The sequence below is a fragment of the Neopsephotus bourkii genome, unplaced genomic scaffold (genome assembly GCF_033783945.1).
Source record: "Neopsephotus bourkii isolate Nb327-2 ecotype Australia unplaced genomic scaffold, CSIRO-AGI_Nbou_v1 NB_107, whole genome shotgun sequence".
Classification (NCBI taxonomy): Eukaryota; Metazoa; Chordata; class Aves; order Psittaciformes; family Psittacidae; genus Neopsephotus; species Neopsephotus bourkii.
In genome coordinates, this window is record NW_026900624.1 from 7,606,889 (window position 1) to 7,634,424 (window position 27,536).

Below are 27,536 nucleotides of genomic sequence, written 5' to 3' on the forward strand. Positions count from 1 at the left end.
AGCTCTGTTAAAACAAATGGATACCAGTATGTGTCGAAACTGCACAGGCATGGAAAATCCTGATTAATTCTGCAGGTAACAGGAGTGAAATGGCTTCTTACATAAGAACTTGTATTTGTTTGCTGGTTTGTTCTATTTATTTAATTTCAATTTAGTAGAGCAGGTGTGTGAAACATGTCCTATTCAACACAGAATCAGAATTAATTCAGGTTATAAAATAGCAATAATCAAATAATCCGATGCTGTTGCTATGCAAGACTGTGCTTTTAATTGTCTGTGTTAACATGAGTAAAAAGAAAAATCTTTTGTAGAGGCTGAAGAGCAAAAAGGGCTTGCTCTAACATTAGGTACTGTGGTTCTTTGCACCAAATAGTCCCCTGAAGGTTATATGCCTGGCAGCACTGGGTTTTGTTCTCCAGAGCCTATGAGACCAGACTCTTTTTCTGAAATAAAATTAGCAAAGTCTTTTCACAGTTCACCTTTAATTGGGTGATCAACTTTTTATGAATTGAAACCTTAATAAGAATCTGCTGCTTGTTTCTTTCTCAAAGACCTCTTGATGATAAACACCTCCATTCATTGTAATTTTGTGCAGATTATTCCTTTCTTGATCCAAAATAGTCTTTTCTAAATAATGCGGAGTAGATTAGCATATGCATTTAGTTTTATTACTAAAATTTTAATGCCCACTTGGCAATTTATTTCTCTGCTGAAATGGTGTTGATTATTTCCTTTTCCACACAGTCTCCAATATTGGAGCCAGCTTGACACGGGTAGTATGTGGGAGTGCTGTGCAGCTGCAAGATGCAAAATCAGGGCTCTTGAATATTTTTTTTTCTTACTAGCAGATATGGGGTCTATAGTTAATTTATTTTCCAGCCTGTTTTATAAAGCTTCTCCTTTGTTTTACTGGCTCTCCCCATTAATTAGGCATTCTTGTAACTGGATATGTTGGTGATTGGTAGCTGAGGCATTGGTCCCCAGTGATTTACTGTGGAAACAGATGATAAAAGTACATTACAGTAACTCAGATTTAAACAAGAAAATCGAGGTTGTGTAGTGGGGCCATTTCCTCTGTCAAGTCTTGGGTTACTAGGACTTGCTTTGACCATAATTCTAATAAAACCTGAATACAAGACTAAAAATGTCCAGCCTTTCCCCTGCAGCATAAGAGTTGTTTAATGTAATACATGTGTGAAAGGAACCTACAGTTCTTGCCATTGACTATGAAATTATTAAAGTCTATTAGAAACCTCTACATAGATGATAACTCTAAGGTCAATCTGGAATAATTCCACAGGATTCAATGGTTCTGTACCAAAAAAACCCTAATATATACTGTGCTCTGGCGAAACTGTCGTTCAGTGGTAGAAAATTCCCCAGACTGACTGCATTAGCTTTATACTGGCTTTATAAGCAAGAGCAGGGCAAGCCCCTACTATCGAATCCCTTGTGGTGATGAACTCTACAGGCTCATTAGGTTTGAAGTCCTTGTTTAAAATATACCAGGTGTCTTTTCATGAAGTGGTCACAAGTCACAGGACATTGGAGTAAAGTAGCTTTTCATATAATGGTTAGTGCTATTCATCTTTTAGTGTTTCATCCTGAATAACTTTAATAATGTTGTATTTTCTATATATGTGAAACTTGCCTTAATTCTGGTCTTTTTATGGTAAAATATATTTGAATTAAAATAATTCAGTTTGGTAACAAAGTCCTTTGCAAAAACAATTTCCCAAATCATATGCAAGAGCTCGTCGTTCCCCACACTGATATTTGATGCAAAAATATATTCAGTGTTTTTACCTGGAGCTATCATAGTCAGCTCTGCAGCCCCCTGAATTTCCAATGTGAGAGAACATGAAATTCCCCAGCGTCTGTGATCCAGCAGATGTTTCAGCTGACAGGCAGAAATTCAGCAAGTTGTGAGTGCAGCCTGCAATGCCCATGGGCTGGGCTCCCAGATACAGCCTGGCCACAAGCCATCAGAGGAGAAACCCTCCCAGGACACTGCGTGCCACAGGTCAATGGTGGCAGCAGCTGATGGGCCAAATGTAGCAGCCCCTTATGCGGCTCAGTGGATGGGTGAGAGGGAAGGAAAGGCCTTCCATCACAAACATAAGGAGAAGAATTGAATGGAGGCTGGTTTGGTTTCCTTCCATGTGGTAGAGAAATCGTGAGCGAGCATAGAGCTGTGCTGGTACATCCATGAAACATATGGTGAAGTGGGACTAGATGTCTTAGTTTGTGTCTGGTAACAATTTACCAGACATGGAATGTGGTTCTGCTTCTTTCTTTCCAAGTTGTAACAACCACAACGTATTGGGAGGCTTAGGCAGCACTTCAGCATCTGTGAGTCTAAGTATTTTTGTAAAGTCAATGCCCAGAAAGTCAAGGGAAAATACCAGGACTTGGCACAATGAACATCTACTCCTCAACAGAGTCTGTTAGACTGTGTTTGCACTGTGACGTGAAAAGGAGATTCAAGGACAAGGTTGAGACCTACGGTGACCTCCAGCCACATTTGGAACGGTAAGTTCCGCAGCAGATTGTGATCAAAGAACTGTGCTGTGTTTAAAAACCACCAAGTTAATGCTGATGGACTGGAAGGTTGTGCACTTGGGTCCAGGCTAAATCAGGGCTCCTCTTGAGCATCTGGAGATTAGCCTAGAACTGCATGTGCGAGTATGGCTGCATTTAAATTACAGGATTGGTGTCTTAGACCTGAGAAAGAGCTTGGGTTGTAACTAACAGGATTTATACACTGACAGCACAAGCATATCCTGAAGTGCTGCTGCAGTACAAATAATACTTCATAATAATTAATGAGCACAGACAACAGTGGGATAATTATTCAAAATCATTGATATCTCATTCTGTGTTTTTCCTTTAGCTTAGGAATCAGCATTCATGACAGCAAGCTCTCTTATTTTGATTTCCTAAGTGCAATTGATGATGGCAGAGCATCTAAAAACCAACAGAGACAAAAGCAGGATGCACCACCTGCAAGTTTTGTAGTGCTCAGCTTAGAACAGACCCTAATTAAGATAAAAGAAATAGTTGCATCATCTCATGATTTGTTGTACAAGGTAAGTTTCATGTGGTCACCACATCTTATTTAATGTCTATTTTTTCCTGCCTGGCTGGGGACTAATACAAAGACTTCAAAACTTTTCTGCTATTAATTGAGTGCTACCAGCAACCTCAGCCTATGTAGAAATAGCATCTTCTGACAACTGCAGACTTCTTGATTGTATTCTAGTAACTCCACAAAACAGGCATATCAAATCATGCCTAGAGTTTTTGTGAAGGTAAGGATTGGAAATGAAAAAGTGAACAGCACATTATCAGGACCTTAATCTCTTCCCCAAACCTCTTTTCCTCTTTCAGTTGCCTCTAAATTGTGTTCCAAGCATGTAAATTATCACGTCTTTCAAACAGCTCTGTTAAGTTTCCTAAGCTGAGACTTATTATAGGTAGATATAATGTGCTACTGCAGACAGGCATTATGGTTTTATCAGACAAAAGGATCATGTAGCAACTGAGGGTAAAGACAAACGATCAGATGTGAGCGCATTATAGTGGCTGCAGAAGTTAGCACCTGTCAGCTGGGGCTCTGTAGCTATCTGCATTTATGCTCTGGGCCACTTCTGATTCTGACACAGACAGATAAGGTGCATTAGCTGTCGAGCAGCAAGTTTCCTGGTTTTCCCACCTGTAAAATGAGAGCAATAAATATAACCACTTCTCTGCAGAATTTTGAAAGCCCTGAATGAAAAAAATGCTGTATATTAAGTAGTCTTAGGCTGTTGTGTTGGAGTCTACTGAAATGCAGCAGCCTCTAGAGTAAATAATTCTTGATGCCACAGCAAGATTGTTTTCAAGCATAGGAAAGAAGAATCAAAAGTACCTTGAAGGAAACATTGCTATTGCAAAGAACTGTAGAGCCATCTCATGTGCGCTTGCAGTTTCAGGTCTAGTTTAAGCTTATGGATTTAGAGACAGGCTTATGCCTGCAAAAGTGGTCTCACTACCCCTGTATCCCCAACAGTGTGGTCTTCCTGCCTGCCTTGTGTCAAAACCAGTGCTTGTCTTCCTGCCCAATGACCTGGGTCAGGGAACTTCAACCTGACAAAAGCCTGATCAGTTGTGTGTGGCCATGGGGGAGCTGATACCCGCACAGAAGAGGGGAAGGGAACAGTGGCTGGGGGTAGAAATTCCCTGCCATCAGTGGCTGTATTTCCTAAATCTCAACCTGAAAACTCTGTCCTGCAGTTAAAGATAACACAGGTTTCCAGCAAAGACATCACTAGTGGTGTCATTTATACAAACACCCAAAATAGTAGTACCATGGGAGGTGCTGTTTTTTTACAGAAATCTCTTTTTTTCACACTATTTGGAGACTTCTGTGATGTTTGTAAATTTGCTGGGGCCACATTCCTATTTTGGCCAGATAGATTAACTGTTGAACAGGATATTGAAATATTTATATAATCACTTTACATTTTTCACAGTAAGTGGGGGAGGGAAAGCCTTCCTGTGCTCCATGTTATTGGAATAAGAAATAGATAAATTCAATAGCCCAGGTTAGTGTTAGCCACAGGTTAACAGAAGATAATATCTGTCCTGTCATCCCTGGGTATCGTGGGAATCACAGAATGGTTAAGGTTGGAAAGGACCTTAAGATATCCATTTCCAACCCATTTGCCATAGGCAGGAATGCCTGGAATTTTTAAAGGTCATAGTTTTATCTGCTGAGGATATGATTTAAAAATGGCCTTCAGCATGAACAAGTTGGCCATTTAGTTTTTTAGGATACCAGTTGACAGTTAATATAATTTTAGGGATCAAGGGATTTTCTTCATGGAGAGCCAGGCTTTGTCCATGACACTATGGAAAAGCAGAACTCTTTCTCACATCTTTTCATTTGTTAAGAGGCAGACCTGAAAGCACAGTTCCCAGAGTCCAGAGAGTTGAATAAAATAACCCAAAACATCGCATCCCATTCATGACATTCTACAAATGAAAATTCTTCTACTTTGAAGTTTAAGAATTCAGATGTGTCTCTGTCAGTATAATCATGTCCCATGCAGTTTCACCACACTTGGTGGAGTGCATGCTATATACTCAGTGCTTTTGGTTTCCTGTAAGACTTTCAGTAAGTAAGCAAAGATCAAACTTTCATGTTAAGAAGGTACAAAATCCTCTTTAGTATCCAGAGGATTCCTTTCCAATGACCTTTGGATAAGGTAGCATTTGTTTTGCCAATAGACACAGTTCAGGTTCAATAAATACACATTTTTAAACCCATTATTTAGAATACTTCTAATGATAAAACAGAAATTGCTGTATTACACCAATGTGCAATAGTATTAGCAAGCTAATAGGACTTTAACCTGACATTTAGAAAGGCATAATATTCCTTTTCATTTATGGAATCAGTGATTTATATGTGCAGCATCATAAGGGGCAGAATAAAACAAGGGGTCACAGTGAGTCAGTAGCAGAATGCGAGGGGATGTGACCCACACCTTTTCTAGACCTTTGTATTTCTGCCACTCATTTGAACTACTCTCCTGTATGCCTCCTGCTGCAACTGTGCTAAACCAAGTCTGTTTCCCCTGAGAAACCTTTGGAAAACTCCTGTGAAGGATAGGTTGGGTGTTCTGAGCAAGGAAGGACAAGAATAGAGCAAGTAATCTTTCAGGATGAGGTGAAACTGATGAGAATGAAGGCCTATAAAGTTCTTTACAGAGTAGAAAACAAACTTGTCCCACCAGGGACAATGAGCTGAGGAGAGAACAAAAGGCAAATTGCACATGTTCAGGTGAGCTTAATTAAAACCACCTTAATTTAAATTATTTAAGGCAGCCGTCATATTTTTGTTTCTTTCCTTTCTTGTCTTAACCACTGCCTTTTCTGGAAAGTTTGGGTACTTGTTAGAATGCCTTTTTGCTTTTACTGCAGGTTGTTGTTCATTTCCATATTTATATTTACATGTGGCACAGAAATACAGCCTATTTTTGTCTTATTTCAACAATTACATCTCATTTTTTAAAGAAAGGAAAGCTTCAAACTAAATAAGGTTCCGAGAAATGTATTTTATTTCTCCCTGTATAAAATACCTGCAAGTAAAGGGCATGTGGGTCTCAGGTATTTCCATGTGAAGTGCTAAGTAGTTGCTAAGAAAGACTTCTCTTCTGAAATGTCTACGTTTGCTTAAATAATTTGAATTCTTGCTTCTCAGGCATTTCCTCTATTTGATAAAGAAGGTACTGAAGTAATTAAAACACTAGAATTTCAGCAAGTACTTGACCATTTCTGCTTTAAATTATCAGACAAAGCAGTTCAGGCACCTTCTCAAGTACCTTACCTACGTGAGGACTTCATAGTAGACTGGAAAGTTTTCCTAAAAGATATGAACCACCTCACAGAGATAAGAAGAGCTATCAAGCTGTAATATATTTCTTTAAAATATAGATTTAAAAAACTGACTAACTAAGCACTCACAGTTCATATATATTTCTGTTAAACTCCATGAAGCCCTTATCTCCTAACAAACTGCCCTAAGGAGTTACATCTTACACTCAGGTAGATTTAGGTCTGTCCATGGGGCAAGCTGAAAGTATGCAGCCATACTGCCCCAGCTGAACAATGCAGGACATGAGATATCCAAATATGCCCAGTGATCCCTAAACTGTCTAGATGGACTGGCAGTGGCAGGATAGAAAAATGAGTAGAGTAGGAAGCCCACCAGGTTCTTGGTACAAATAATAATAGCAGTGTGGTTGTAGCAGGAATGTCAAATACGGAGGTTAGTCAAGTACAGAGCAAATCTTGACTGCAGTCATAGAGAGTCTTCTGATGCTCTGAATATGCATGTTGCAACAACTCAAATTAGAGTTGCTGTTTCTCTGTGGCAGAGGTTTGCGTCCACAGTGCCTGTCTTGGAGTCATTCACTTGGTACAGACTGCAGGAACAGATCCTTTAGTCCATAATCACATCCTTTTATCAGTACAGCAATCCCTACTCTATTTGTAAATAGCAGGAACATTAGCAAAAGTGTAAATAAAAGAATCCTCTGTCCAATTTTAATTTCATCGTCCTTCCTTTCCTTCTGGTTTTTCCCCTCTTAGTCTGGCTTACCAGTGGGAAGAGCATGTAAATACATCTGAGGGTGCAGGAGTCCAAACAACATTACCTTACAGCTCATTTCTGAACTTGGCTAAGGATGTGAAAGCTGGTTGCTAGCTGGATAAAAACTGCTTCTAATGGAAAAAAAGAAAAAACCACAAAAAACACAAAAACCACAAAAACACATTAATTTGCATCTTATATTCTGAGAAGTAACTATGTTTCATTTTCAAAAGTATATGCTCAAAGCACAAATAAAATGAGAAAAATAATAATCATCATCCAATGGAAAACCGTATAAAAAGCCTACCACTTTATTGCCATGGCGATAATAGAATGTTGTGCTAAACAAATCTGTATGGAGCTGTATTGTGATTAAGTCTTGTGTCATAAAGCAGAAGCTGGAAAACCAGTGAGATCTGCTGCAGCCTCTTCATGTCCCAAGTCCAAGTCTGTCAGGCTTCAAATAATTGCAGGACTTGAGTGACTCATGGGAGGAGAAGAAGGAGGAGGAGGGACCACAGATTTCGAATAAAGGAGGAACCACTAACAGCTCCAAATGTATGTAATGTGTTATAGGTTTCTGTAGCTGGTTAGAGACTTTATCTATACATGTCAGTTACCAATAGGCATAGCTTCACCAAAGTGCTTGTTGTAAGTGTAGCTTTAGTAAAAATTTTATAAGGTTGCTTAAATGTATTTTATTCTCTGCAATTTTAGCATTAATATTTATAGTAGTGCAACTGTTACTTTGTCCTTAGTGGCAGGGCTACATTTAATTATAGTTATTTAAAAAATAGTTGGGGGGGATTTTTAAACATTTATATTTTCAGCTTATTAAAATTAAAATGCAGTCTTAACAGATATAATAGATTACATGGTTCTGAAGTGTGAAACAGTGGATTACTTTGTATAGGTTAGAAAATGCAGCATTTCCCCCTTTCCTACTTTTATGCTGATACAAATTTGGTAAGTTTCAACTGAGTCATATCAGCACAAAGACCAATTGTATGAAATATCTGTATAATTATTCTAAGAATGTATTTGTGTGCTGTAATATTGACCTGCCAGCAAGCTTCCATTTTAACTTTAGAATAAGTAGCTGCTTTTGTTAGGGAAGGGTTTGCTGTAACGTCTTCTCATGCTCCAAGTAGGTGCTAAGCTTCCTTAATACCTTGTCAAGCTGCACAATTCCTGGGATCAGGTTCTGCAAGAGTGTATGCTCAACATGAACTCTCTTTAACAATTAGTCCTCCAAGACCCCAAATACCTTCCACCTGAACTTAGCAAAAAAATTAGGTACTTGGTCCATGACAGGACTGGCGCCTATACTGCTTTTTCAGTATCAAGCATTCATCTTGAGCAGTTTTCTGTGCTGGTTTAGAGGTAGAAGGGATAAAATCATCATTAAAATCCCAAATTAATCCACAAGGGAACATTTTTGAAAAGACAAAACAAATACAAACCAGGTTCACAGTGCTGGTTCAGCTTCCAGATGCTCTCAAATCTCATGCTTTCATTTTGGGTTCAACCCAAAATTTCCCATGCCTTTGCAATTTCATCCCACCCTGGGTTCACACATATTCCTGGGCTCCTGTGCAGGTTCCGAGAGAAGGGTGGTTGTTAAATTATTCAACTTCATTCAAACACACTGCAATTTTGGCCTGTAAAGTATGTATCTAAATTAATGAGGTATGCGACTCATTCAGGCACGTTAGGAAAACTGATCATTATGCTATACAATTTGATCACTGAAGTATATTAAAAAGTAACAAGTAAAGTATGCAGCTTGATCATTAAAGTATGGAAAATTTACTGAACTAGTAAAGTATGAGCCTGGGATGACTTTTGTCTCAAATGGCACCTCATAAATAAAACCCACAACCACAAAGGCAAACATTCACAAACCCAAAAGCTATATAGGTTTAAGTTGTATTTTTCCTAGAAAACAGCTGAATAAGGGGACATGAAAAAATTCTTGTGGAAATTATTTCTGGGTGTTTTATGCATCGTGTGGATCTTTTGATGGCTTTGACATATGTTGATGAGCTTTACATTCTGATTAACTCTCTAAAATACACACTACAGCATCTGTATATGAGCAGGATGTTCACTGAAATACGGCTCTATAGAGCTTTAGGGCTACACTGTACAAAAATAGAATTAGGGATGCAGAGTATTTTAAGCAATATGACTGCAGCTTAATATTCAAATAAGAAAAAACCCACAGTTATTACACTTAGCTTGGATGTTGCTAACCAACTGCAGAAGAGCAAAGGAAGAAGACAGAGAGGACATTGTCTTAGATGGGATGCTACTAACCACAGGTGGACTCTATGAGGATGTTTGTAAAAGCCCAGACCCCAGAGCTAGGAATATGCATTGTGAACTTTCGGCTGGCCTGCCAGTCTTGTGATCAATAAGGCCTGAATGGAGCTCTTCTCCATTAAAGTAAGCGGCTAATGCATTCTGGCCTGCTGAAAGCTGCAGATGGGAATCAGACTCCCCCAAAAGAAAATGTACTCATCTGTCCTTCCCCACTGTGAGCTATTTCAGATGCAGAAAGGGAAAAAGTAGAGAAAGTGTAAAAAGCAATAGTTCAGGTCATGCTGGTCAGGCCTAGAACAGCAAGATATTCATATAGCATCGGCACAGCTGCCTCTAGGGGGGAATATATGGGGAAAGGATGGATTATAATCAATGTCAAACAATTTGTTGTTTAGCCTTCCTGCAGCTGAGGTCACTGAGTGATTTGCTGCAAGCTTACTAAACCTTTACCTGTCAAGTCCAGTAGGGAGGAGAAAGAGGGCAAGGCAGGTTGAGGTGATGTCAAGGAGAAGAAACAGATTACCACTTGCACCTGTTCAAGAGCAGAAACTGAGCTAGCTAGGGGTTTGCTGACATGTGTGTCTCAGCTGACAAAGGGAATGAGTAGAAACATATTTAGCAAAGTTTTTTTCTTTTCTTGTTTTTTTTTTTAGTGATTTAATCTGAAATTATGAAATTTAGAAATCAGATTCTTTGCAGAAAAATTTGCAGAACATTTCAGTATCAAATCAAGCATTTGGTTTAGCTTCATCCTGAACTTTTTGTTTTCAAACTAAATTCTGCATTTTTTGTTTGTGCTTCCTCTTTTGAGTTTCTCTGCAGTCTCATGCTGCAGAGTGCTTTCATCACCAGCTGAGTGCATTTTGTTTCCAGCCACTTCCATCTGATCAACCTGCCTGCAAAACTGCAGGCTTGTTCGTTCATCCTTGGTGTTCTTCCTGCCAGAGAGAACATCCTGCTCCTCCTTGGACCAGTACCCATGAGAGGATTCCCCTGAGTACAGCAAGTTTATGTATCTCTCTGCAGAGCTAAAGCCACTTGCTTTCACATTGCTCTCAGCAGTGGTTGCTACAACCCCTTCCTTATAAAAACAGGTTCCTTGTGATCTTGGAAACTATTCTTGTATCTACAGAGGGGACAGCACTGACACAGCTTACCAGTTCTACAAATGGAGAGTGGCTGCGCTGTGGCTCCCCAAGCACTGATTTGCTTGCAAGTGATGGAATGCACAGAGTGCAACTCTGTAGTGTATCTGTTGTAACCATAAAGTTTTAGAGCTCAAAAACCCTATGCAACACAAAAGTTACATCCTTGGTCTTTCCACAACCCTGTTTCCTAAATCCAACAGTGTTACTCACCCAGCCCTTGTGCACTGTGTTCAGGCAGTTAAGTTCATTTTGCTGCAACGATCTACCTGTGAAATTGCAGCAGGACTACATAATGACCTCCTCTACAGAGGTGGTGCTTTTCCCTGTCTTGAGAGTGGGTATTTTACAGGTTTATTCATTACTCATTGTCCTCATATGTTGAACCTCTTGGCCTTCCTGTTCTGGGCCACTGATACAACCAGATAACTGACTGTTATCCGTCATGATACACTGCACCAGTATCAGAGATTGCAGGCCTGCTGATTATGTCCCTACTCTGTCAGCAGCACCACAAACTTTGTCTGAGCTCATGTAGAACAGCTGTGCTCCAGAGAAATATCCCCTCTAGGGTGCCTGCATGTTTGCATCTATTTCTGAATATTTCGCCTGCTTCAGGCTGAGAAACGTTAAAGCTTTCCTTACACCATGATTTAACTCCATGTTCCTCTTTATCCATTGCAAACCTGGTTTGAAAATTCCCCTTCCTTGCCCTGCTCTCCTGTGCAGTGCCCTTTCCAAGACTATAGCATGCTGTCCCTTATTGTGCTAGGGTATCTGATTTGGACTCTTTCCTCAATGATGAGTGAATAAAAGGTTCTAATGGAATTTTAAAATGGCAAATTCTTCTTTGGGAAGCCTTTCACTCTATATTTACTAAAAGTAGAGGAAAAGGGAAAAGAAGGAATAACGGAAAATAGGGAACGTAATATTAGGCCATCAGCTGTACTGCTGATGGGCTAAACACTGTTGGGAAGACAGAGGAGCAGGGAAGTCTCGCTGTGGCTACTGTTTCTTTAACAAGTTCTATCTAGGCTTAATATTTCATACTCGTTTAATACAATAGTTATTTTAATTACATTTAGGGGAATGTGGCTCTTCTTTTTTTCTAGCCAAGGCAGAGATTGGCATGTGGGCCACCTCTGACTTGTGTCAAATCATATTGTCAAACCATTTTATACCATTACGTATTCTAAACACTACCAAGGGTATTTTATCCTACAAATGTGACCCCAAAACTTGAATCTGTTTGTTGCAAACACTTGGTCAAAAGGAAAATGGTAACACTACAGAATGCCCCTCGATGGAGTTTTCATATTTTGTTTATAATTGGGTTTATTGTTGCAGGCTCCTGTTACACATCAGCTATCAAATCCTCAGCAGGCATAAATCAGCACTCAGGTAATGGAGCTAGACTGATCACGGCCAGATGAGGATACAGTTCTACTTGTAACCCAGGGATAAAATATAAGTTTTTCTATAGTGCTGAGAGCTAGAACAGGCTGGCTGGTTATTACTGGTTATAACCAGGAATTCACCAGTGCATTTCCTCCCCAATCCATGCTCCGACAACTAACTGCTTCTTCCACACATCTTTAGGGAAGAGCATTTATGGAAAATAACTTGAAGATATATATTGTAAGGATAAAGACCTATGGGCTGAGCTCAGAAGCCTCTAAAACTGTGTAAACTGTCAAAAGGATGATTACTTCTGGCAAAGGTCATTCCCATCTACAAAGAGGGAAATATACATGTCCCCTTTTTCAGGGAAAGATACAAGGGCTTTCTTATGTAAGCTATTTCCCAAGACCTTTTCTGTCTGAGCCTTCCCAGAAAGGGATGGAGGTCAGACTTGTGGGAGGGTAGGGAGAAGGGCTAGAGAAACTGTAATTTTTCTTGATGTACTGATTTATTTTCTAATTAAGAATTCCTCTTAATAGAAAAATCTTCCAGAAACAGGAAGGAGCTGCGGGAATGGAGCTTCACTAAGCAGGTGTGGGTGGCAGAGCCTTCTTTTATTACTAATCAGCATAGTTATGCCATTTATAGAAAAGGACATGAGGCTCTGAAGGAACTTTCTAAAGAACAAAAATACAGCCCTGCTTTGCAAAGCAAGCAAGCTACATAGAGTAGCCCATAAGAAAAGCCTCCTAATAATGCCTCCCCTTTCTTGGTGAAAGCAGGAGGCGAAAGTGGATTTACATGGTCCCCCCAAAGCACCTCAAATTCTGTTAGGAAGACGAAGAAAGCCTGTACAGAGCTGAGCAGTACAGCCAGGTAATCCAGACTTCACAGCCAAGGACATTTGGCCATAGCGTGGGACAGGTACTGCTCAGAGGCCATGCGGTAGTCTGAGAAGCTGTGAAGCAGGACCCATGGGGGTTCTATGGGTGGAGCACAAGGAACCAAGTATCAGGAAATCACTAAAAGAGAAATAACTATTTTTCTATACAACAGAAAGTCTTCTGTAAACAATCTGTAAGTGTATGCTAGGGCATGTGCTACACAGCTCTGAGACAGCTTCATTCCAGTTCCCTTTCACTCATGAGGTTAAGTCAGACACAGCAAAGCTAAGAAATGTACCCGCACTGTGTATACGGTTAATTTCAAATGAAGAAATAACACTTAAATGTCTAGATACCCAGTCCAGAGTGTGAGATTTTAGGTTCCAGCTCCATTATTTCAGCTAAAGGTGATTCTTTTAACAGCAGATGATAGTGTCATAGATACACACTGGATGCACTAACTGCATGTGGTAGACGAATGTAATGCAATAACTGAATATAAAAGCTTTCCTGTTTTTCAATGTGTGGTTTGCAAGAAGAAGAAGTGATTTATTTTTTTTATTGGCTCTCTAACCGTTCTAAGATCAAAGTGCATTAGGTCTTATGAAATAAACAAAAAGCTCTTGAAATTAAATAAATTAGGAAAGCTTGCACTTACAAAATATGTTCCTTTAAAAGGTTGCAGGGTAGTAACACTTTCCCTGAGCCTTTGGCTTCATTAGGATAATTAAAACCAGCAGTACAGTGCTTTCTAGTTGCAGTAATATTAGGCAGGCAGAAGGTGCGCCCTGCACTGGACCATGCCTGGCAGTCTTCATTTCCTGACTACGGCACAGTCTGGCTTCTGCCTCTGCAGCCGCAATTCCACTTCTCATATTTCTTCCCTTAGTAATAATGCAGCCGCAATGCCTGTCCCACACGTATGTTTTATGTAAAGCATGGTTAATATTGGAAAGTGTTATTTGCATCTGAAGATAGTGGAGTCTTTTCTGATTAGGAGGCAGGTTTCTTGCATTTGGGTAAGAAACATGTTCTCTTTTCCATCCAGTTATAATGATCATGTGAGATGTGACAAGGGAACAGGAGCGCAGGACCAAAAGCCATCTGTTTCTTTTTTGGTATTTCATATTGCATGGAGCAAGAAAGTGGCAAGGCTTAAATGCTTAAACATGGTGGTATAAAACATGATAGTAACATTTAACATGTTGTAAAGAAATGTCTGAACCTAAACCAGATTTTCTTTTTTGGTTGGTTTTACCACGACATCTTACCACAGCCATAGTAAAACTGGCTGCTACTTGTGCTTGTGAAAACTTTGCTCTCAAGATATTTTACATATTTAGTTTAGGCAGTGCAGTGGGTGGAAAGCCAGCTTCCACTCCTGAAAATAAGTAGTTTCATCTTCAAAATTCTGAAACTGCCTATTATTATTATTATTATTATTATTATGCACTGTGCCATTCTTTACACTAATTTTATAAGTAAAACTTGGTTTGATTTTAAAAACTGCAGTTTACTGCTAATTCTGGAGGTAGAATGTAAATGTTGAATAGACTTCGCTGATATTTAACTTTATTAAATGTAGCCTTTTGCATGCACGGCTAGGCTTTTGGCATTTTCAGGTATGTCCATACCAAAGCCTACCAGCATTTTATTCTGCATTTTTTTCCAACCAACTGGATTTTGTCATTTTTATTTCTGCTTGCCATATGACCTTCTCCTGTATTTACCCAAAGTGTGCTTTTCCCTGTGCAGAATGCATAATGGGAATTTAATCAGTAATAAGCTCCAGTGGTAAAGTTTAAAAAACATACACTGCTGTTAGATTTGAAATCAACACACTGAAAAAAAGGGGTTTGCACACACCTTGTGCTAGCATTAACACTCTTGCACCCAACCCTTTCCCTGCTTTCCCCTCACACATTCTGTACCTTTGCAGCCTTCAACTGCATCATTTAGCTGTAGTACCCCTGCTGTGGATGACCAGATTAAAAAGTACCGCCATAAATATGCCTAGAACTTAAAAAGGAAAGGAACATAATTGCCCTCTCTTTCATCTCAGGACTGAAGTGCCTTTTCAATCAAAGAGATTTCCACTGCTTGCTAAAGACTATTCAGATGAGAAGAATACGTTTGGGATATTTGGGCTAGTTAGCGCTCACTTCCCTTTTTTCCGTATTAACAGAATAACCCTCTTTGTATGATCACCCAATTTTTTTAGACCCTTGCAAAAGTTTAGGTCAGTCTTGGAATCCTGTGCTTTTGTTGGCCTGTCACCAGTTGGATCACATTTGTAGTCTATTTTTTCCCTTAACTACTTTCATAGCCCCTTTCTTTTTTGCGGTGCAAGCCAGAGTTCCTGGAAGCAGTTTTTACTGCCTGTGGGATCTCGAAGGCCACCTTCTCCATGGGCTGTTTGACTGGCTGAATGCCACACCACAATTTATAATTTATTCAGTGGATCCATTAGTGATTCTCTGTGTATGTTTTTTGTCTAGACTGAGGAAGGGCAAAAAGTCACTCCTCCTTAATCTGCTTGGGAGCTGTCAGAGAGAGGCATCTTCTCACAGATAGAAGTAGTGACTGCTGGCTTTAACACAGTTGTACAGGAGTTTAAAGATATTTACTCTTCAAAAGATACTACAGTATATCAAAAAAGGAGTTCTGGGATATATGTAGCCAACATTTTCAGCACCTGACTGAAGAACAAGTAAGAAACCTATATTATTTTGTCTTGTTAATTTAAGTGTACAACTGGGTAAATTGGCTGTAGCTAGAGACATGCGTTTGTATAATGCTGTGTATAGGCAAGTAGTTTAAAACTGTGGATGAAATGAAAATGTTTTAAGGCTATCATTCCATGAACATTTGTTGCTATATTTGTGGGAGATTATTTTTTTCCTTATCTCTGAGAATGGTTATGAACTATAATAATCGCAGGCTTTCTAAAGCAAAGTCAGGGAGATGCTATTGCTAATAGCGAAGGTGTGAATTTAAAGCACAGTACTTCTCTTTCACTAGCTCTTTATCTGTATATTTGCTATTTCAAAAGTTTCTTTTTTTTTTAATTTTAAATTAATACACTTCCAGTTGATGGGGGAAAAAAGCCTTCTCAGCATGGAATAAAAGGTATTTCCATGGGGAGCTAATTCCTTTAATGCAAATTCCTTTTTCTCAGTAGCTATTTTGAACTGCTTGGACAAAGACAGGGACAAGCATTTGACATTTCCCGGCCACCTTTCAGCTGCTTTTCTGGGTAAAAGATTCCACCAGATTAGTGTTAGCAGAGTTTATGTAACCCTGAATTTAGCTTGAATGACTGAAGTCATGGCATGAATCTGCCAGTACAAACCATCTTATTAGCCCAGTGCTAGTCTCAGGGCAACCTGAGAGGCCAGTCTTTCATAAGATTGCGCTTCTGCTGAACTCAGAATAAAAAGAGCCATATTTTTGTCTTTGTTAATGCTGGTTCAGTGTGGTCTTTCCTAGTCCAAATATGAGGTGAGTAATAAAACAGAGGGAACCTTGACTAAAAGATTTCAGATTTTACTTAGCAGCATTCTAACCTTCAGGCTCATGATTGCATCAGTGCCATTTGGCAGCAAACTGAAAGACAAGACACAGAGCCTCCAAACTCATATGCATGTCTGCACTACAGAAAGATATTTTGGTACTTTGCTCATTACAGGTATTTTTTACTATAAATTGCAGACAGGAGCAGGGCCTGCTTGGGATTGCAACAAAGAGATTGCAGAGTCTGCCATGTTATCAGGTGCTGCTGCACATGTGTAAAGTTGCAGACAAAAGCACACTAAAAATTAAAATATCTTCCATTTCCCTCTTGAAAATAACAGAAAACACCAAATGTCCTACGTGCTCTATTGCTGCGTACTCTGTTCCTCACCACACTTCTCGTAAGCAACTAAGTGCAAGTGCTTTATTTGAACCTGAAGCCTCAATGCCAGTTGAAAGCAGAAGTGAAAATGTGGTGATACTCTTTCCTCACCCCTGTGAATCACTAACCAGAAGTACTGGGGTGAGCTCACAGCTGAGCCCTGGCCAAGGCAGGAGAGCACACACCTTCCTGGGATGTGAAAAATATCTCCATTTTTTCTTATTTGCTTTTTTTTGGAAGCATAAGACAAGCATCTCCAGCTGAAGAGTCCTCCAGACTAGATTCTGTCTACACTCAAGAAGCAGCAAAGGGACACAGGAGCTATTTTATACTTAAAAGAACCTCAGGCAACTGAATAAAAAAAATCTCGATAGAAACTGTCATCCATAATAGCAACGAGAAACAGTCCTGAGGAGCTTCATTTATATAAACAGCAGCCTTTGTGTGAGTGAGACTCAAGCCCTGTATTTCCAGAGATATTTTGATTTTGACAGGCTTCTCAAAGATATGCCTACGTATATCTATATGAAGATGCCCCAGGAGAGCCTTCCAATCTGGGTACAGGTTTTGCCACTGCTAATCCAAACCCCTGCCATTCTGGCAGTTGTCACTGCTTAGAGTTGTTACAGAAGTGTTTCTAAAGTCATAGTCTGGACGACTTCACAGAAAACATCTTCTTTTATCCTGTCCTGGATGATGGCCACTTACTGTTTGCTATTAGCATGGCTCAGCTGCAGTCCACATCAAGTAGTGGGAGAAGAATTAAGACTGGGTTCTTGGTCTTCTTGGTCTTTCAGAATTTCTGATACTGTGACCTTTTTCATAAAAGGCTAAGGATGGCAAAAGCTCTCCAAGCAAGGTGTTGATTAATATCTCACCAGCTGGCGTCCCCTTTTTATCACAGGCACTTTTTTTGCTTGAACTCCCTTGACTTGCTTGAATGATATATCGGCAGTGCCCCAAATGGCTGAACTTCGTTGGGTGTTAAAATCGTTTCTATAGCTAATCCAGCTCATCAGGGTTTTGTTCTATTTAATTAAAGTTTTTAATACACTTTGAGATCCCCGTATAAAGTGCAAAGTATAATCAGAAGCGCAAAATAGGATTGTTTATAATTCATAATGTGGTAGCAGCCAGGCCAATGGGGGAAAGTTGAAAGGAAATTCAAAATGTATCCTTTGCCCTTTGAAGTTTGACTGCAACTTGGCACATGCATCAAAGAGGTGACTGGTTTCCTTTAGGGTTTAAGTCTCTGCCAAAAAAGATCAAATCAAAAGGAATCTGAGGTTCCCAATTAGATTTATATTAAAAATCAATAATGAAGACCCTATAAGGGCATACTGATGACTCTTGAAACACAAAATGAGTGCACTTATTTAAGGGCAGGCTGTGCTAATCCTTGCTTTGATTTGTAGTAGTCCCATTTAATTCAGTGCAGCTACTTACTGAATAAATGCTGCTCAGCAGAAAATCGACCCAGCTGATTCCATAGGATTCCATACAAAGCCCAGAACGTGGGCTACCTGCCCTGTGCCAGGCCAAGCAGCCACATGAACCTCCATGGGCAGCAGAAGCAAGGGTATCAGCAGCTGCCCCCGTCTTCTGTAGGCTGGCTGTACATCATAACTATATGTGATTCTCAAGGCTGTAAAGATTTCCTGCTATGTTCTTTCATGCTGATTCATTTTTTCCCTCAGGGTGGAATAATTTGTTGATGCAAATACAATAACTGAGGAACCTTAATGGCCTCCTGAGATGGTGATATAAACTTAGGTGCACCTGATAGCATGAGAAATTTGCCTCAGTGGTACTTAACCAGGATATAGGTGCATCATGTATTTGATTTACATCTCATGTTAAAGCATTATCCTTCTATACTGCAGCTCAATCACTGTGTCTAATCACAGGGTTTAGTAGTTGAAACAGCACACTAAGGGCCCAATTCAATTAAAAAATGTCCTGCAGAAATCCTCTTTTTTTCATTGTTTTTCCAGTGTTGTTCAGGCTTCTGCAGAGAAGCTTTGATTTTATTTTTTTTTTAATAAGATGGGCCCTAGGATTCCTTCTATTCCAAAGCATCCTCACGCGTTTTTAATGCATGTTTTGTCATATTATTAGCACATAAGGGGATTCTGGTTTTGTAAACTAGAATTTACAAAAGCCATCTTTTTCTTCATTATTAGTTTGAGAATCTTTGGAACACCTTGGATGTCTGTGATAGTGGACAGTTAAAATAACAGGACTTTCTTGAAGAAGTTCAGCTCTGAACTTGTAACAATACCATCAAGCACTCCCAACAGCCAACTCATTCTGCAACTTCTACCAAGTCAGCTACTACTTGTGCAGTGCATGATCCACACATGTCTTCTCAGGCTGAACATCCCAAGACGTCATCTTCTCCAGTGCAAAACAGCGTAAGTTTGCTTTTCCTGTGAATTTTCTGGACTTTCATTTGTGTGAATAGGTTGAAAATAATATCTGTGGAACTCAGTGAAGGTATTCTTATTGATTTCCCATGAAATCAGACACAACCACCTGCCAATAAGCAAACAATGTAATTTGCAAAACTGTGTTACAATGACGAAAATTGGGCTAGACAGTAACTCTACTGAAGTCAAAGGATATGTGTCAATGTTTACTAATAGCATTCCCTGCTGTTACCATACACATAGCCGTCAGTGCTGTGCAGCTAATAAAATTTCTGTCTTTAAGCACAATCAGGCTTCTGAAAACAAAGAAAATCCAAACTCCAAGTGCCCAATAGCTGCAAAAACAGCATACAAAAATGCAGACAGCTTATCTGTGATCATCTGACAAAGCTAGGCAGGATTGGCAGTTGCAGTTTTCCAAAAGGTGTTTGCTGGCCTGTCCTAAAACATTCTGGTGGTCTTGCCTGCTTTCTGGTAGATACCAAACAACAGCTGTTAATGCCTGATGGTCTGACTGATAGACTTACCATGAAGGACACTGATCCAAGGGAGGTAGCAGAAATGGATTAGGAATGCAATAGTTTTGTTTCATTTTTGCATCCAAACCTACACTTCCTGTCAATAATGCAATTTGGCTCTCTCCACTGCCAATTCTTACCCAAGTGTTAGAATTCACAGAAAGATGGGGAAATCACTACAGGAATTGAAATATCCCACTTGCGGAGCTGCGCTTACTTATTCTAGTTCTTCAGCTACAACCAAACCTACCACAGAAAAATAAAATATTTAGAATTATTCAGTGCCTGGAACATACTTGGATTTTCTGACTACTGCTACATGGAGATGTTTAGCTACTGAAAAAGAAATAACAGATTGAGCAAATTAAAGATGCAAACAACTTGTCAGGGCTGGTAAAACTAAACATTGTCCCATCTCTGGCTCAATTATTGCATTAAGTTCTTTCTCGAAAGCCCGGACAATTGCTTACATGCATCCTTTACGCTTTGATCCAGTTCCCAGTGAAAGCAACAGAAAATTCCTTGTTACTGCCTGTGAATGTTAGATTGGGCAGCAGGAACAGAACTTAATTCTTCCCAAACTTACAGCTGTTGGAAAGACCCCAGCCAGCCTGAACACCAATCAAGATGAATGTTCCTGCTGCATTCATTGCATGCGTATACGTGTGAGGCCTCAGCAAGTCTGCACCAGTGAGACCCTGAAGTCTCACTAAATATGAGATTATACACCGGATCTGGAAGCATAAATACCGCTTATGCATGTATCATAGGCTGAGACTGTGCTCCCAGCTCACCTACAGTACTTCTGAGGCATCAGTCCAAAAGACGCTGCTCACCAAGATCCTCTCACATTACTCAGTCTGTGGTTCTACATAGGACCACTGCAGAACCGAGTCCTCCCAGTAACAAATCAAAGCAATGTTATTTCGTAATTCAGTGACTGTCATTGGTTTGTGTTTGGTCTAAGATGGTTCTACATAGCTTTTGTTGACTATGGTATCTGTTGTTTAATACAAAACATCAAGCCAAATTAAGAAAAAATGATCAAGGCCCGCTAAATGTACAGTGTCATTTTGACACTAAGAGTGTTCTCATATTTTCACCTACAGTTTTGAAGACCAAATTCAAACCAGACTTAGAAGTGACCCAAATGGTACAGTAATCTCAAGTCTGGAAGACCAGAAACTGGATTTGTCATCTGGTGATTTGTCTACACAACCAGTAAAACTCAATAGAAAAAAAACCTAAACAGCATTATCTTTTGCTTTTAGATACCAGCATCCAGTTGTCCTCAGAAAAGAACTTTTTCTGCGTGTGACCTTAACTGCAAAACAATAGAAAATAAGATAAGAAAGAAAATCAAACATTCCTGGAAACGGATACTGAAAGTGTGCAAAGAGAAGGATATCAGCAATGTAGGAGAAATCCCAGTGTCAGACTTCCTAGGTTTGTTACCATCTGAAAAGTGCTTTATCCATTCTCAGATGTGTTCTGTTGTCTTTTTGGTGTCCCAGCCATAGGAACATCTGGCCTGAAGTTAAATGCCACCCACTGCATGATTTCTCCACCTTTCTATTGCAGAGCAGAATAGCCTTGGGTGCAATACATTCACATTCCTATTCAGAATTAGCTACTCCTTGAAAAAGGAGTGCACGGCTTTGCTTGTGGGTGTGTTAGCATGCATACATGTTCCTCATTACCTTCCCCATTCACTATCCTTTCTGTGCCTGGGGATATGTCAGTAAATAAATCCACCAGACTTTTCCTTGTGAGCTTGTGTGTGTTTCTATTTGCACTGGTTTCAATGCTCAACACCTGCTGATTTGAGAGGACCCTGGATTTTACTCTTAGAAGCACACACATTTGTGTGTGTGTGATGAGTGCACACCTGTATAATCAAATGTAAAGTCATGGCTACAAGAACATGTTAGCTTTTATCTCAGTTAACATCAAGGAATACTTCTTGTGCATTTAAAATCAAAATGATGTGTTATCAGTCCGCTGAAACCATGTAAAAAGTGAACTACCACCCCATAGGTATATGCATATGCGTATACCTGCATGTATCAAGCTCTGTATAACACACAGCAGTCACTGCAACTGATGACCTGGCAGCATATCCCAGGTAAAACTTGTGAAGATATGACAATGACTGGCTATTTTTAAGAATGACAAAATTAATATTCTTTCCTTGCATTTCAGATATAGCAGGGAAGTTCAATTTGGATTTAAGCGAAGGGGAGAGTAACCAAATAACAGCAAAATATGATTCCAAGAAAAATGGAACATTTGCATACTATGACTTTCTTCAGAGTTGTGTCTTGTTCTTAAAACCAAAGGAAACCTCACTGATGAAGAGGGTGATTATACAGAAGCCACAAAAGCCGGTAGGTACACAGCTCACAAAAATCAAAGCAAAATTTGTTTTTTTCAGTTTCTGCTATACTGACAAGTTATTTCATGGCCCATTTTTTAGTCACTTTTAAATAGTGATTTTCCTTTCTCTTATTTAATACCATGGTACCAATTGCCTAGTATTCATTTGGTATCTCTTTCAGTTAGAGGATTTAACTCCCTGGGAACATATTTGGTGTATCCAGGTTATAAGGTAAATTGGCCAAATTTGCTAAAATTTGGATACTAATTCCAAATAGAAAACATGGGAGCTGACAGTTCAGGAGCTTTTGTTGAACTAAATGAAATCAAGCTAGAAATCAGAAATGCATGGGATGTGTCTTAGGATGACCCCAATTTGTCAGTGCTGTGCCTCTGCTCCACACCCAGCACCCTAAGAAAAGTCCAGAAGAAGCTCTCACTTGCAGTGCTGTTAATGGACATTAAAAATATCTGTTATCCAGGACTGGTCAGCACATATTGTGCCCTTGCAGCTCTCCCTGCCACATATACCATCTCCCTAAGCTACAATGAAGAGGCAAAAGAGTCCCAGCAAAATGGCTACACACAGGCTGTTTTCCTCTGCCTGCAGTACTGCTTTAGGGCAGAAAAGATCAGAAGCGACACTGAAATCTGGCTCTGGTGGGCCAGAAAGGAAGGCCTTGGTAATAGCATCCCAATCAAGTTATGTAGTAGGAACGGTGCCAAATTCCAAATCTGCTCATTCAGCGAGCCTGCTACATTTTTAGGCTGTTTCTGACTGTGCCTAATTAGTTTAGATATGGTTAGTAGCAGCATTTTATAGAGAAATTACATTACTGAACTGTTTTCGCATGTGGAATGAACAGATTGCTACCAAGGTATGAAGAGAGTGTCATTAGGAATTACCAAGTATTCACTACCAATAGGGACAGTAAGGTAAACCCATTAAGTTTTGCATTAAAGAGCTTCATTATCTTCCATAAGATCTTCCTTTATACACAAACTTGATGTTGTAGAATTCCATCCCAGTGTTCTGGGGTGTATAAAGCAGTAATTATTAAGTCCTTACGTAGTTGTCTCAAATAATTTTTATTTTATTTATTCTATTAAAAAAAAATAATGAAGGTCTAAGTCCCTGTTCTGAGCACCTTTATATAAGGTAATATGCAAAGCAGAATTTCCTCATAGATTGTTCAGTCCATTTCACCTAATAAGTGTACAGATACACATCAAAAGGAATCATAAAACCCAAAAATAAACCATTTTTCTTTCAGTGGCAGGCACAATTCCTTATCTTTCTCAAAAGCCTGAGAGAATCAATGGCCTAGGGCTTCATGGAAGCATCCAGGCTCTGAGCAATGAAAATAATCTATGTTGCAGTCACCATAAGGCGCTCTTTCCCTCCCTTCAGCCCACAAGGAGGGCTCAGTACTTTGGGTTGGAAACTGCATTGTTCATGTACCCACTTATTCCTTAGCTGCATAGTCTGTCAGAGTAATACCCCAAGAGCACAGAAAGATGGTGCAGCTGCCTCCCAGGCCTCTTATAGCACATGTAGGTGCAGCACAGCCTCTGTGTATTCACAAAGCAGATGTATAAAGTCAACTGTGTGCTTCCTTCACACGCAGATGCTTGTGGAGGCTGCAGTGGCACTTGCAGCTGGCACCCAGTTACCGTAATATATACCAGGAAAGTGAGATGGAGATGGGTTGGTTTATTCTTTAAAAAAAGGTAGTGGAGCAGGTCCAGAGCCTGCAGGTGGGCTGGGGCTTGCTGGCTTTGGGAAAAGCCCCTTACTCATCACACCAGTGTTAAAGCTTTGTACAAGTGGAATTAATTTTGCCTCAATGAATAGTCCTGCAGTTTTGGGGTGTTCAGGGCACACCAGTGTAATGAATTTAGCCAAGCTAAAAACAACGGATCACAGCACGTCCTAGTGAAAGTTAACCTTATGGACTTGTGAAAACAAAGGCTCAAAAACTGGTTACAAGTTATTTTTAAACTGGGAAAAGTGTATAGTAAGGTTTTGGGTTTTGTTATATACTGTACTGCTCCCACAGTTGGCTTATGCAGTCACTTGGAAAAATGAACAGTGCAGAGAATTAAAAATGACTGAAAGAAGGAGTTGAGAAAAGGCAAGCTGAATACATGTGAAAACACTGAGATCTGAGCAGAAGTAACACTGACTTCGGAATCAGTTTCAAATAACAAAAAGTTAAGGCTTTGACAGTGATTAAGTAAATATACCATCTGCACTTCCCAAGAATATCAAAATGTTATAGGTTAAAATGATCTTGTGTAAACAGTATCTTGCAATAATTTGTAAACAAATTATTGTTTACAGTATTAAGACAGTATTACAGTCCAGCATCTTTTCTCTCTGCACTATAGTTCTTTTTCCCAGTTGTGTCCATGATCTGTTACTAAATGTGAGTCTTTCTCATCCAAATTCACTAGCTGAGTCCTGGACCACAAACCACATCATTTTTCAGTGCAACGCTGAGAATTCAGCCCAAGATCCTGCACTGCTGGAGACCAATGGAGCGAACTTTTAAATCCCATGATGAAACTCGTAGCGGTCTGTTAAATGTTTCAGATTTCAAACAAGTAGGTTGCGGTTACAAAATAATGATCAGAAATTTACAGCTGTCTAATCTAAGCTTCCAGATTGATTTTTTTCTGGAAAATGGTGCTGAACTGGAGCATATAATTTCATTCTGGATCCTGTCTGTGACTTTAGTTCTGAACATCACTCACAGTAACCTTTCTCTACATGTAATTACAGTTCCTTGAGGTCTGAGGTCTTGGTGGGATCCTGGCTAGATATAACAGAGAAAAACCTACCTTAGCCCTTACACCAAGTTTAAATGTGTATCTTTCACAAACAAATGGCAACAAAACACAAGCGTACTTGCCGATAGATCTCTGTACAGGCACTGCTATATCTGCAGGATCCTGTGACCCTCTGACTGCTGTGGCCGCTTCTAAATTTATAATGGACTCAAGTAATCCTGATTTGAAAGCCTCTGTTTCTGTTTTCTGTTTCTGTTTCTGGAATCCTTTCTCTTGTGCATGCAGCATAATTCTGTATTAGGTAAGGGATCCATATCCTCTGCAAATATTTAGGCATCTCAAATCTCCTCAAACAGCAAATACACACCTGTGTATTCTGGATATCAGTGATTCTTCCTCAAGATCAATGGGTAGTTTGATTTTTCCTTAGCTTTACTGATTTAAAAATCTTTGACACTGTTTTAACTAATAATAATCATCACTGTTCTGAAGTAATTCTGACTACTTTCTATCCAGTTGCAAGGAAAAACAAAAAACCAAAAAGAATAGACTGGGGCCTGAACCCATTAAATGCTGTGTGCATTAGGACACCCCTTGGTATCACTACTACTGCGCAACTAGCAGACAGGATGCTCACAGTATACAAATGCCTGGATGCAATAAGCAACAATAAAGTGTGTTTCTGACTCTCCTCTTCCCCTGGAGCTGCAGGAAGGTGTGTTGTTGCCTGATAGGTATAAACCTGTTCAATATACTGGTCACAGAAATGCTCTGCCAAATATTTACTCATTTAGGACAGGTGGGAATGTGGTATGTTCTGGCACTGCCACATAGCTGAAACCCGAGTACCTGCCTGCTCTTCTACAAAGGCAGAGGAGCTAGATGTGTCAATGAGGCCATATCAAATTCTTGCCTGAGGCTCCCTGTCTATTGCTGCAGCTTTCTGACTGCTTGGGCACTGCCTCAGCAGACTAGGCTCAGAGGAGGAGGAGTGAAGATCAGGCTCCTTTGCATTTGATTTTAATTTGTTATGTTCCTCTAGGACATATGATGATTACTATTTGTAGTTAAAGCAACGTCAACGACTTTCATATCAAGCTTCCTAACATGATATAAACTAAGCAAAAAAACCAACAACAAAAAAAACCCCAACCAACAAACCCACACCAAAAAATTAACTCTATGTGGATCTAGATCCCTGAAGAAACAATCCCTGATTACACAGTCCTACTACAAAGGTGTTTGTTAATCTGCTGTTTGACAAGATATCAAGTGATTTATGGAGGTACAGATCCCTTTATCTCCTAAGTAACTTAATTTACTGAAATGGGGAAATCAGCTCTCTACTAACTTCAGTACCACTGCTATTTATGGCTGTACTATCTTGCAAGGGGTCATTAGTGATTTCTGATGCTGAGCTGCTAAAAGGGAAATGGGCAGACTAATCTGAAATTGCCAAAAAACTAATGACAACTGGCATAGCACACAAGGACACACCATGTCGCTGGTCATTTTCAGGGTTTAAATTCTGAAGTGCCTCTAAACCCAGAAGTAACCCTCAGAAATTAATGATTTTCTTTTACATCGGGGCACTGAGAACACTTCAAACCACTGAAGTGCTGAAAAACACACTGGGTCAAATATTTGAAAGATGCAGGTATCTAAACCAGCTTTTACCATCAGGTGAAACAGATGCATCCTGCTCAAGATGGGCTCTCACTGAAGTGCTAGGAAGCTTTCAGGCTGAACATTTGTTCCATGGAAATTAAAAGCACCGAGTGCATCAAGAGCATTATCATATACATCGGGGTTTGTACAGTTTGAGGGACTTCTGTTTCTCTGGATGCAAAGGCTTCAGATCACCCAAGAAGGATAGAAAGGAAGATTCCACCCCTTCATCTCATCTCCAGATAGCAGTGGATGCCTTTTAAATATGTGCTTTCTGTAAATTACCTTCTATGCATATAGATGCTACGCATTTCCCAGTGTGTCCTCAGACAAGTGCTAGTTGGGCTAGTGGACAAAACCCCTGCGTATGCAGGTTTTCAGACACATCCGAGGGAGCCAGTATTGGCACAGACAGTGTAAGGGATAATGAAGGAAGGTTTGATTTTCTAACTCTGAGAAACCTAAGACAGAGTGGAGCTGAACCATCAAGATACTTTGCAATGAAATTATAGCAAGATAAACAAAAGTTTTTACTTCTTGCTCACCCAAAGCACTGAAATAAATTTTAAAGTTGTCTATGTCTTTTGCAGGTTCTTCATGACTACAACATTGACCTAGCTGAAGAGGACTTATTCAACATTTTGGAATACTATGATAAAAATTTGACTTCAAAGATATCCTATTATGATTTTCTCCAGGCATTCATACAGTAGGATTTGGTCAAAAGCAAAAAAATCCAGATAAAGACAGTAACTGATTTACAATTTCAAATTTCAAACTAATAAATTATTTGACTATAGCTTTTTGTTTTTAATCTTTTCATTAGAAAACTCAAAATACTTCTAAATTCTGACAGTGGTCTTGTGTTGTGGATTAAATCTACATAGTGAGAGAATTAATTTTGCATAATCCTTTTATCACAAAAAAGAAAAAGATGACAATTAACACTGTCAAAATAATGCTT

The 27,536-nt window shown here is 39.5% G+C and overlaps 1 protein-coding gene across 5 annotated transcripts; it reads left to right on the plus strand.

Moving 5' to 3' along the window:
• Positions 1-27,371, plus strand: EFCAB6 (EF-hand calcium binding domain 6). 5 transcript variants are annotated; one of them, XM_061356785.1, is made up of 8 exons: positions 1-75; positions 2,894-3,089; positions 15,392-15,603; positions 18,972-19,202; positions 21,007-21,181; positions 21,938-22,122; positions 24,569-24,718; positions 27,163-27,371. In XM_061356785.1, exons 4-8 carry the CDS (start codon positions 19,149-19,151, stop codon positions 27,283-27,285), a joined length of 687 nt encoding a protein of 228 aa, XP_061212769.1. In that variant the 5' UTR covers positions 1-75; positions 2,894-3,089; positions 15,392-15,603; positions 18,972-19,148; the 3' UTR covers positions 27,286-27,371. The 5 variants fall into 5 exon arrangements, with proteins under 5 accessions (XP_061212769.1, XP_061212751.1, XP_061212760.1 ...); XM_061356767.1 differs by lacking the exons at positions 1-75; positions 2,894-3,089 and adding exons at positions 7,511-7,696; positions 17,029-17,232; XM_061356776.1 differs by lacking the exons at positions 1-75; positions 2,894-3,089 and adding an exon at positions 7,511-7,700.
• The last annotated feature ends 165 nt before the right edge of the window (positions 27,372-27,536 follow it).

Coding starts and splice junctions, on each gene's coding strand:
- EFCAB6 (XM_061356785.1), top strand. CDS start 19,149: ATGTCTTCTCAGGCTGAACATCCCAAGACGTCATCTTCTCCAGTGCAA. Junction 19,203..21,006: donor CTTCTCCAGTGCAAAACAGC/GTAAGTTTGCTT, acceptor TTTTGCTTTTAG/ATACCAGCATCCAGTTGTCC. Junction 22,123..24,568: donor TACAGAAGCCACAAAAGCCG/GTAGGTACACAG, acceptor CAAATTCACTAG/CTGAGTCCTGGACCACAAAC.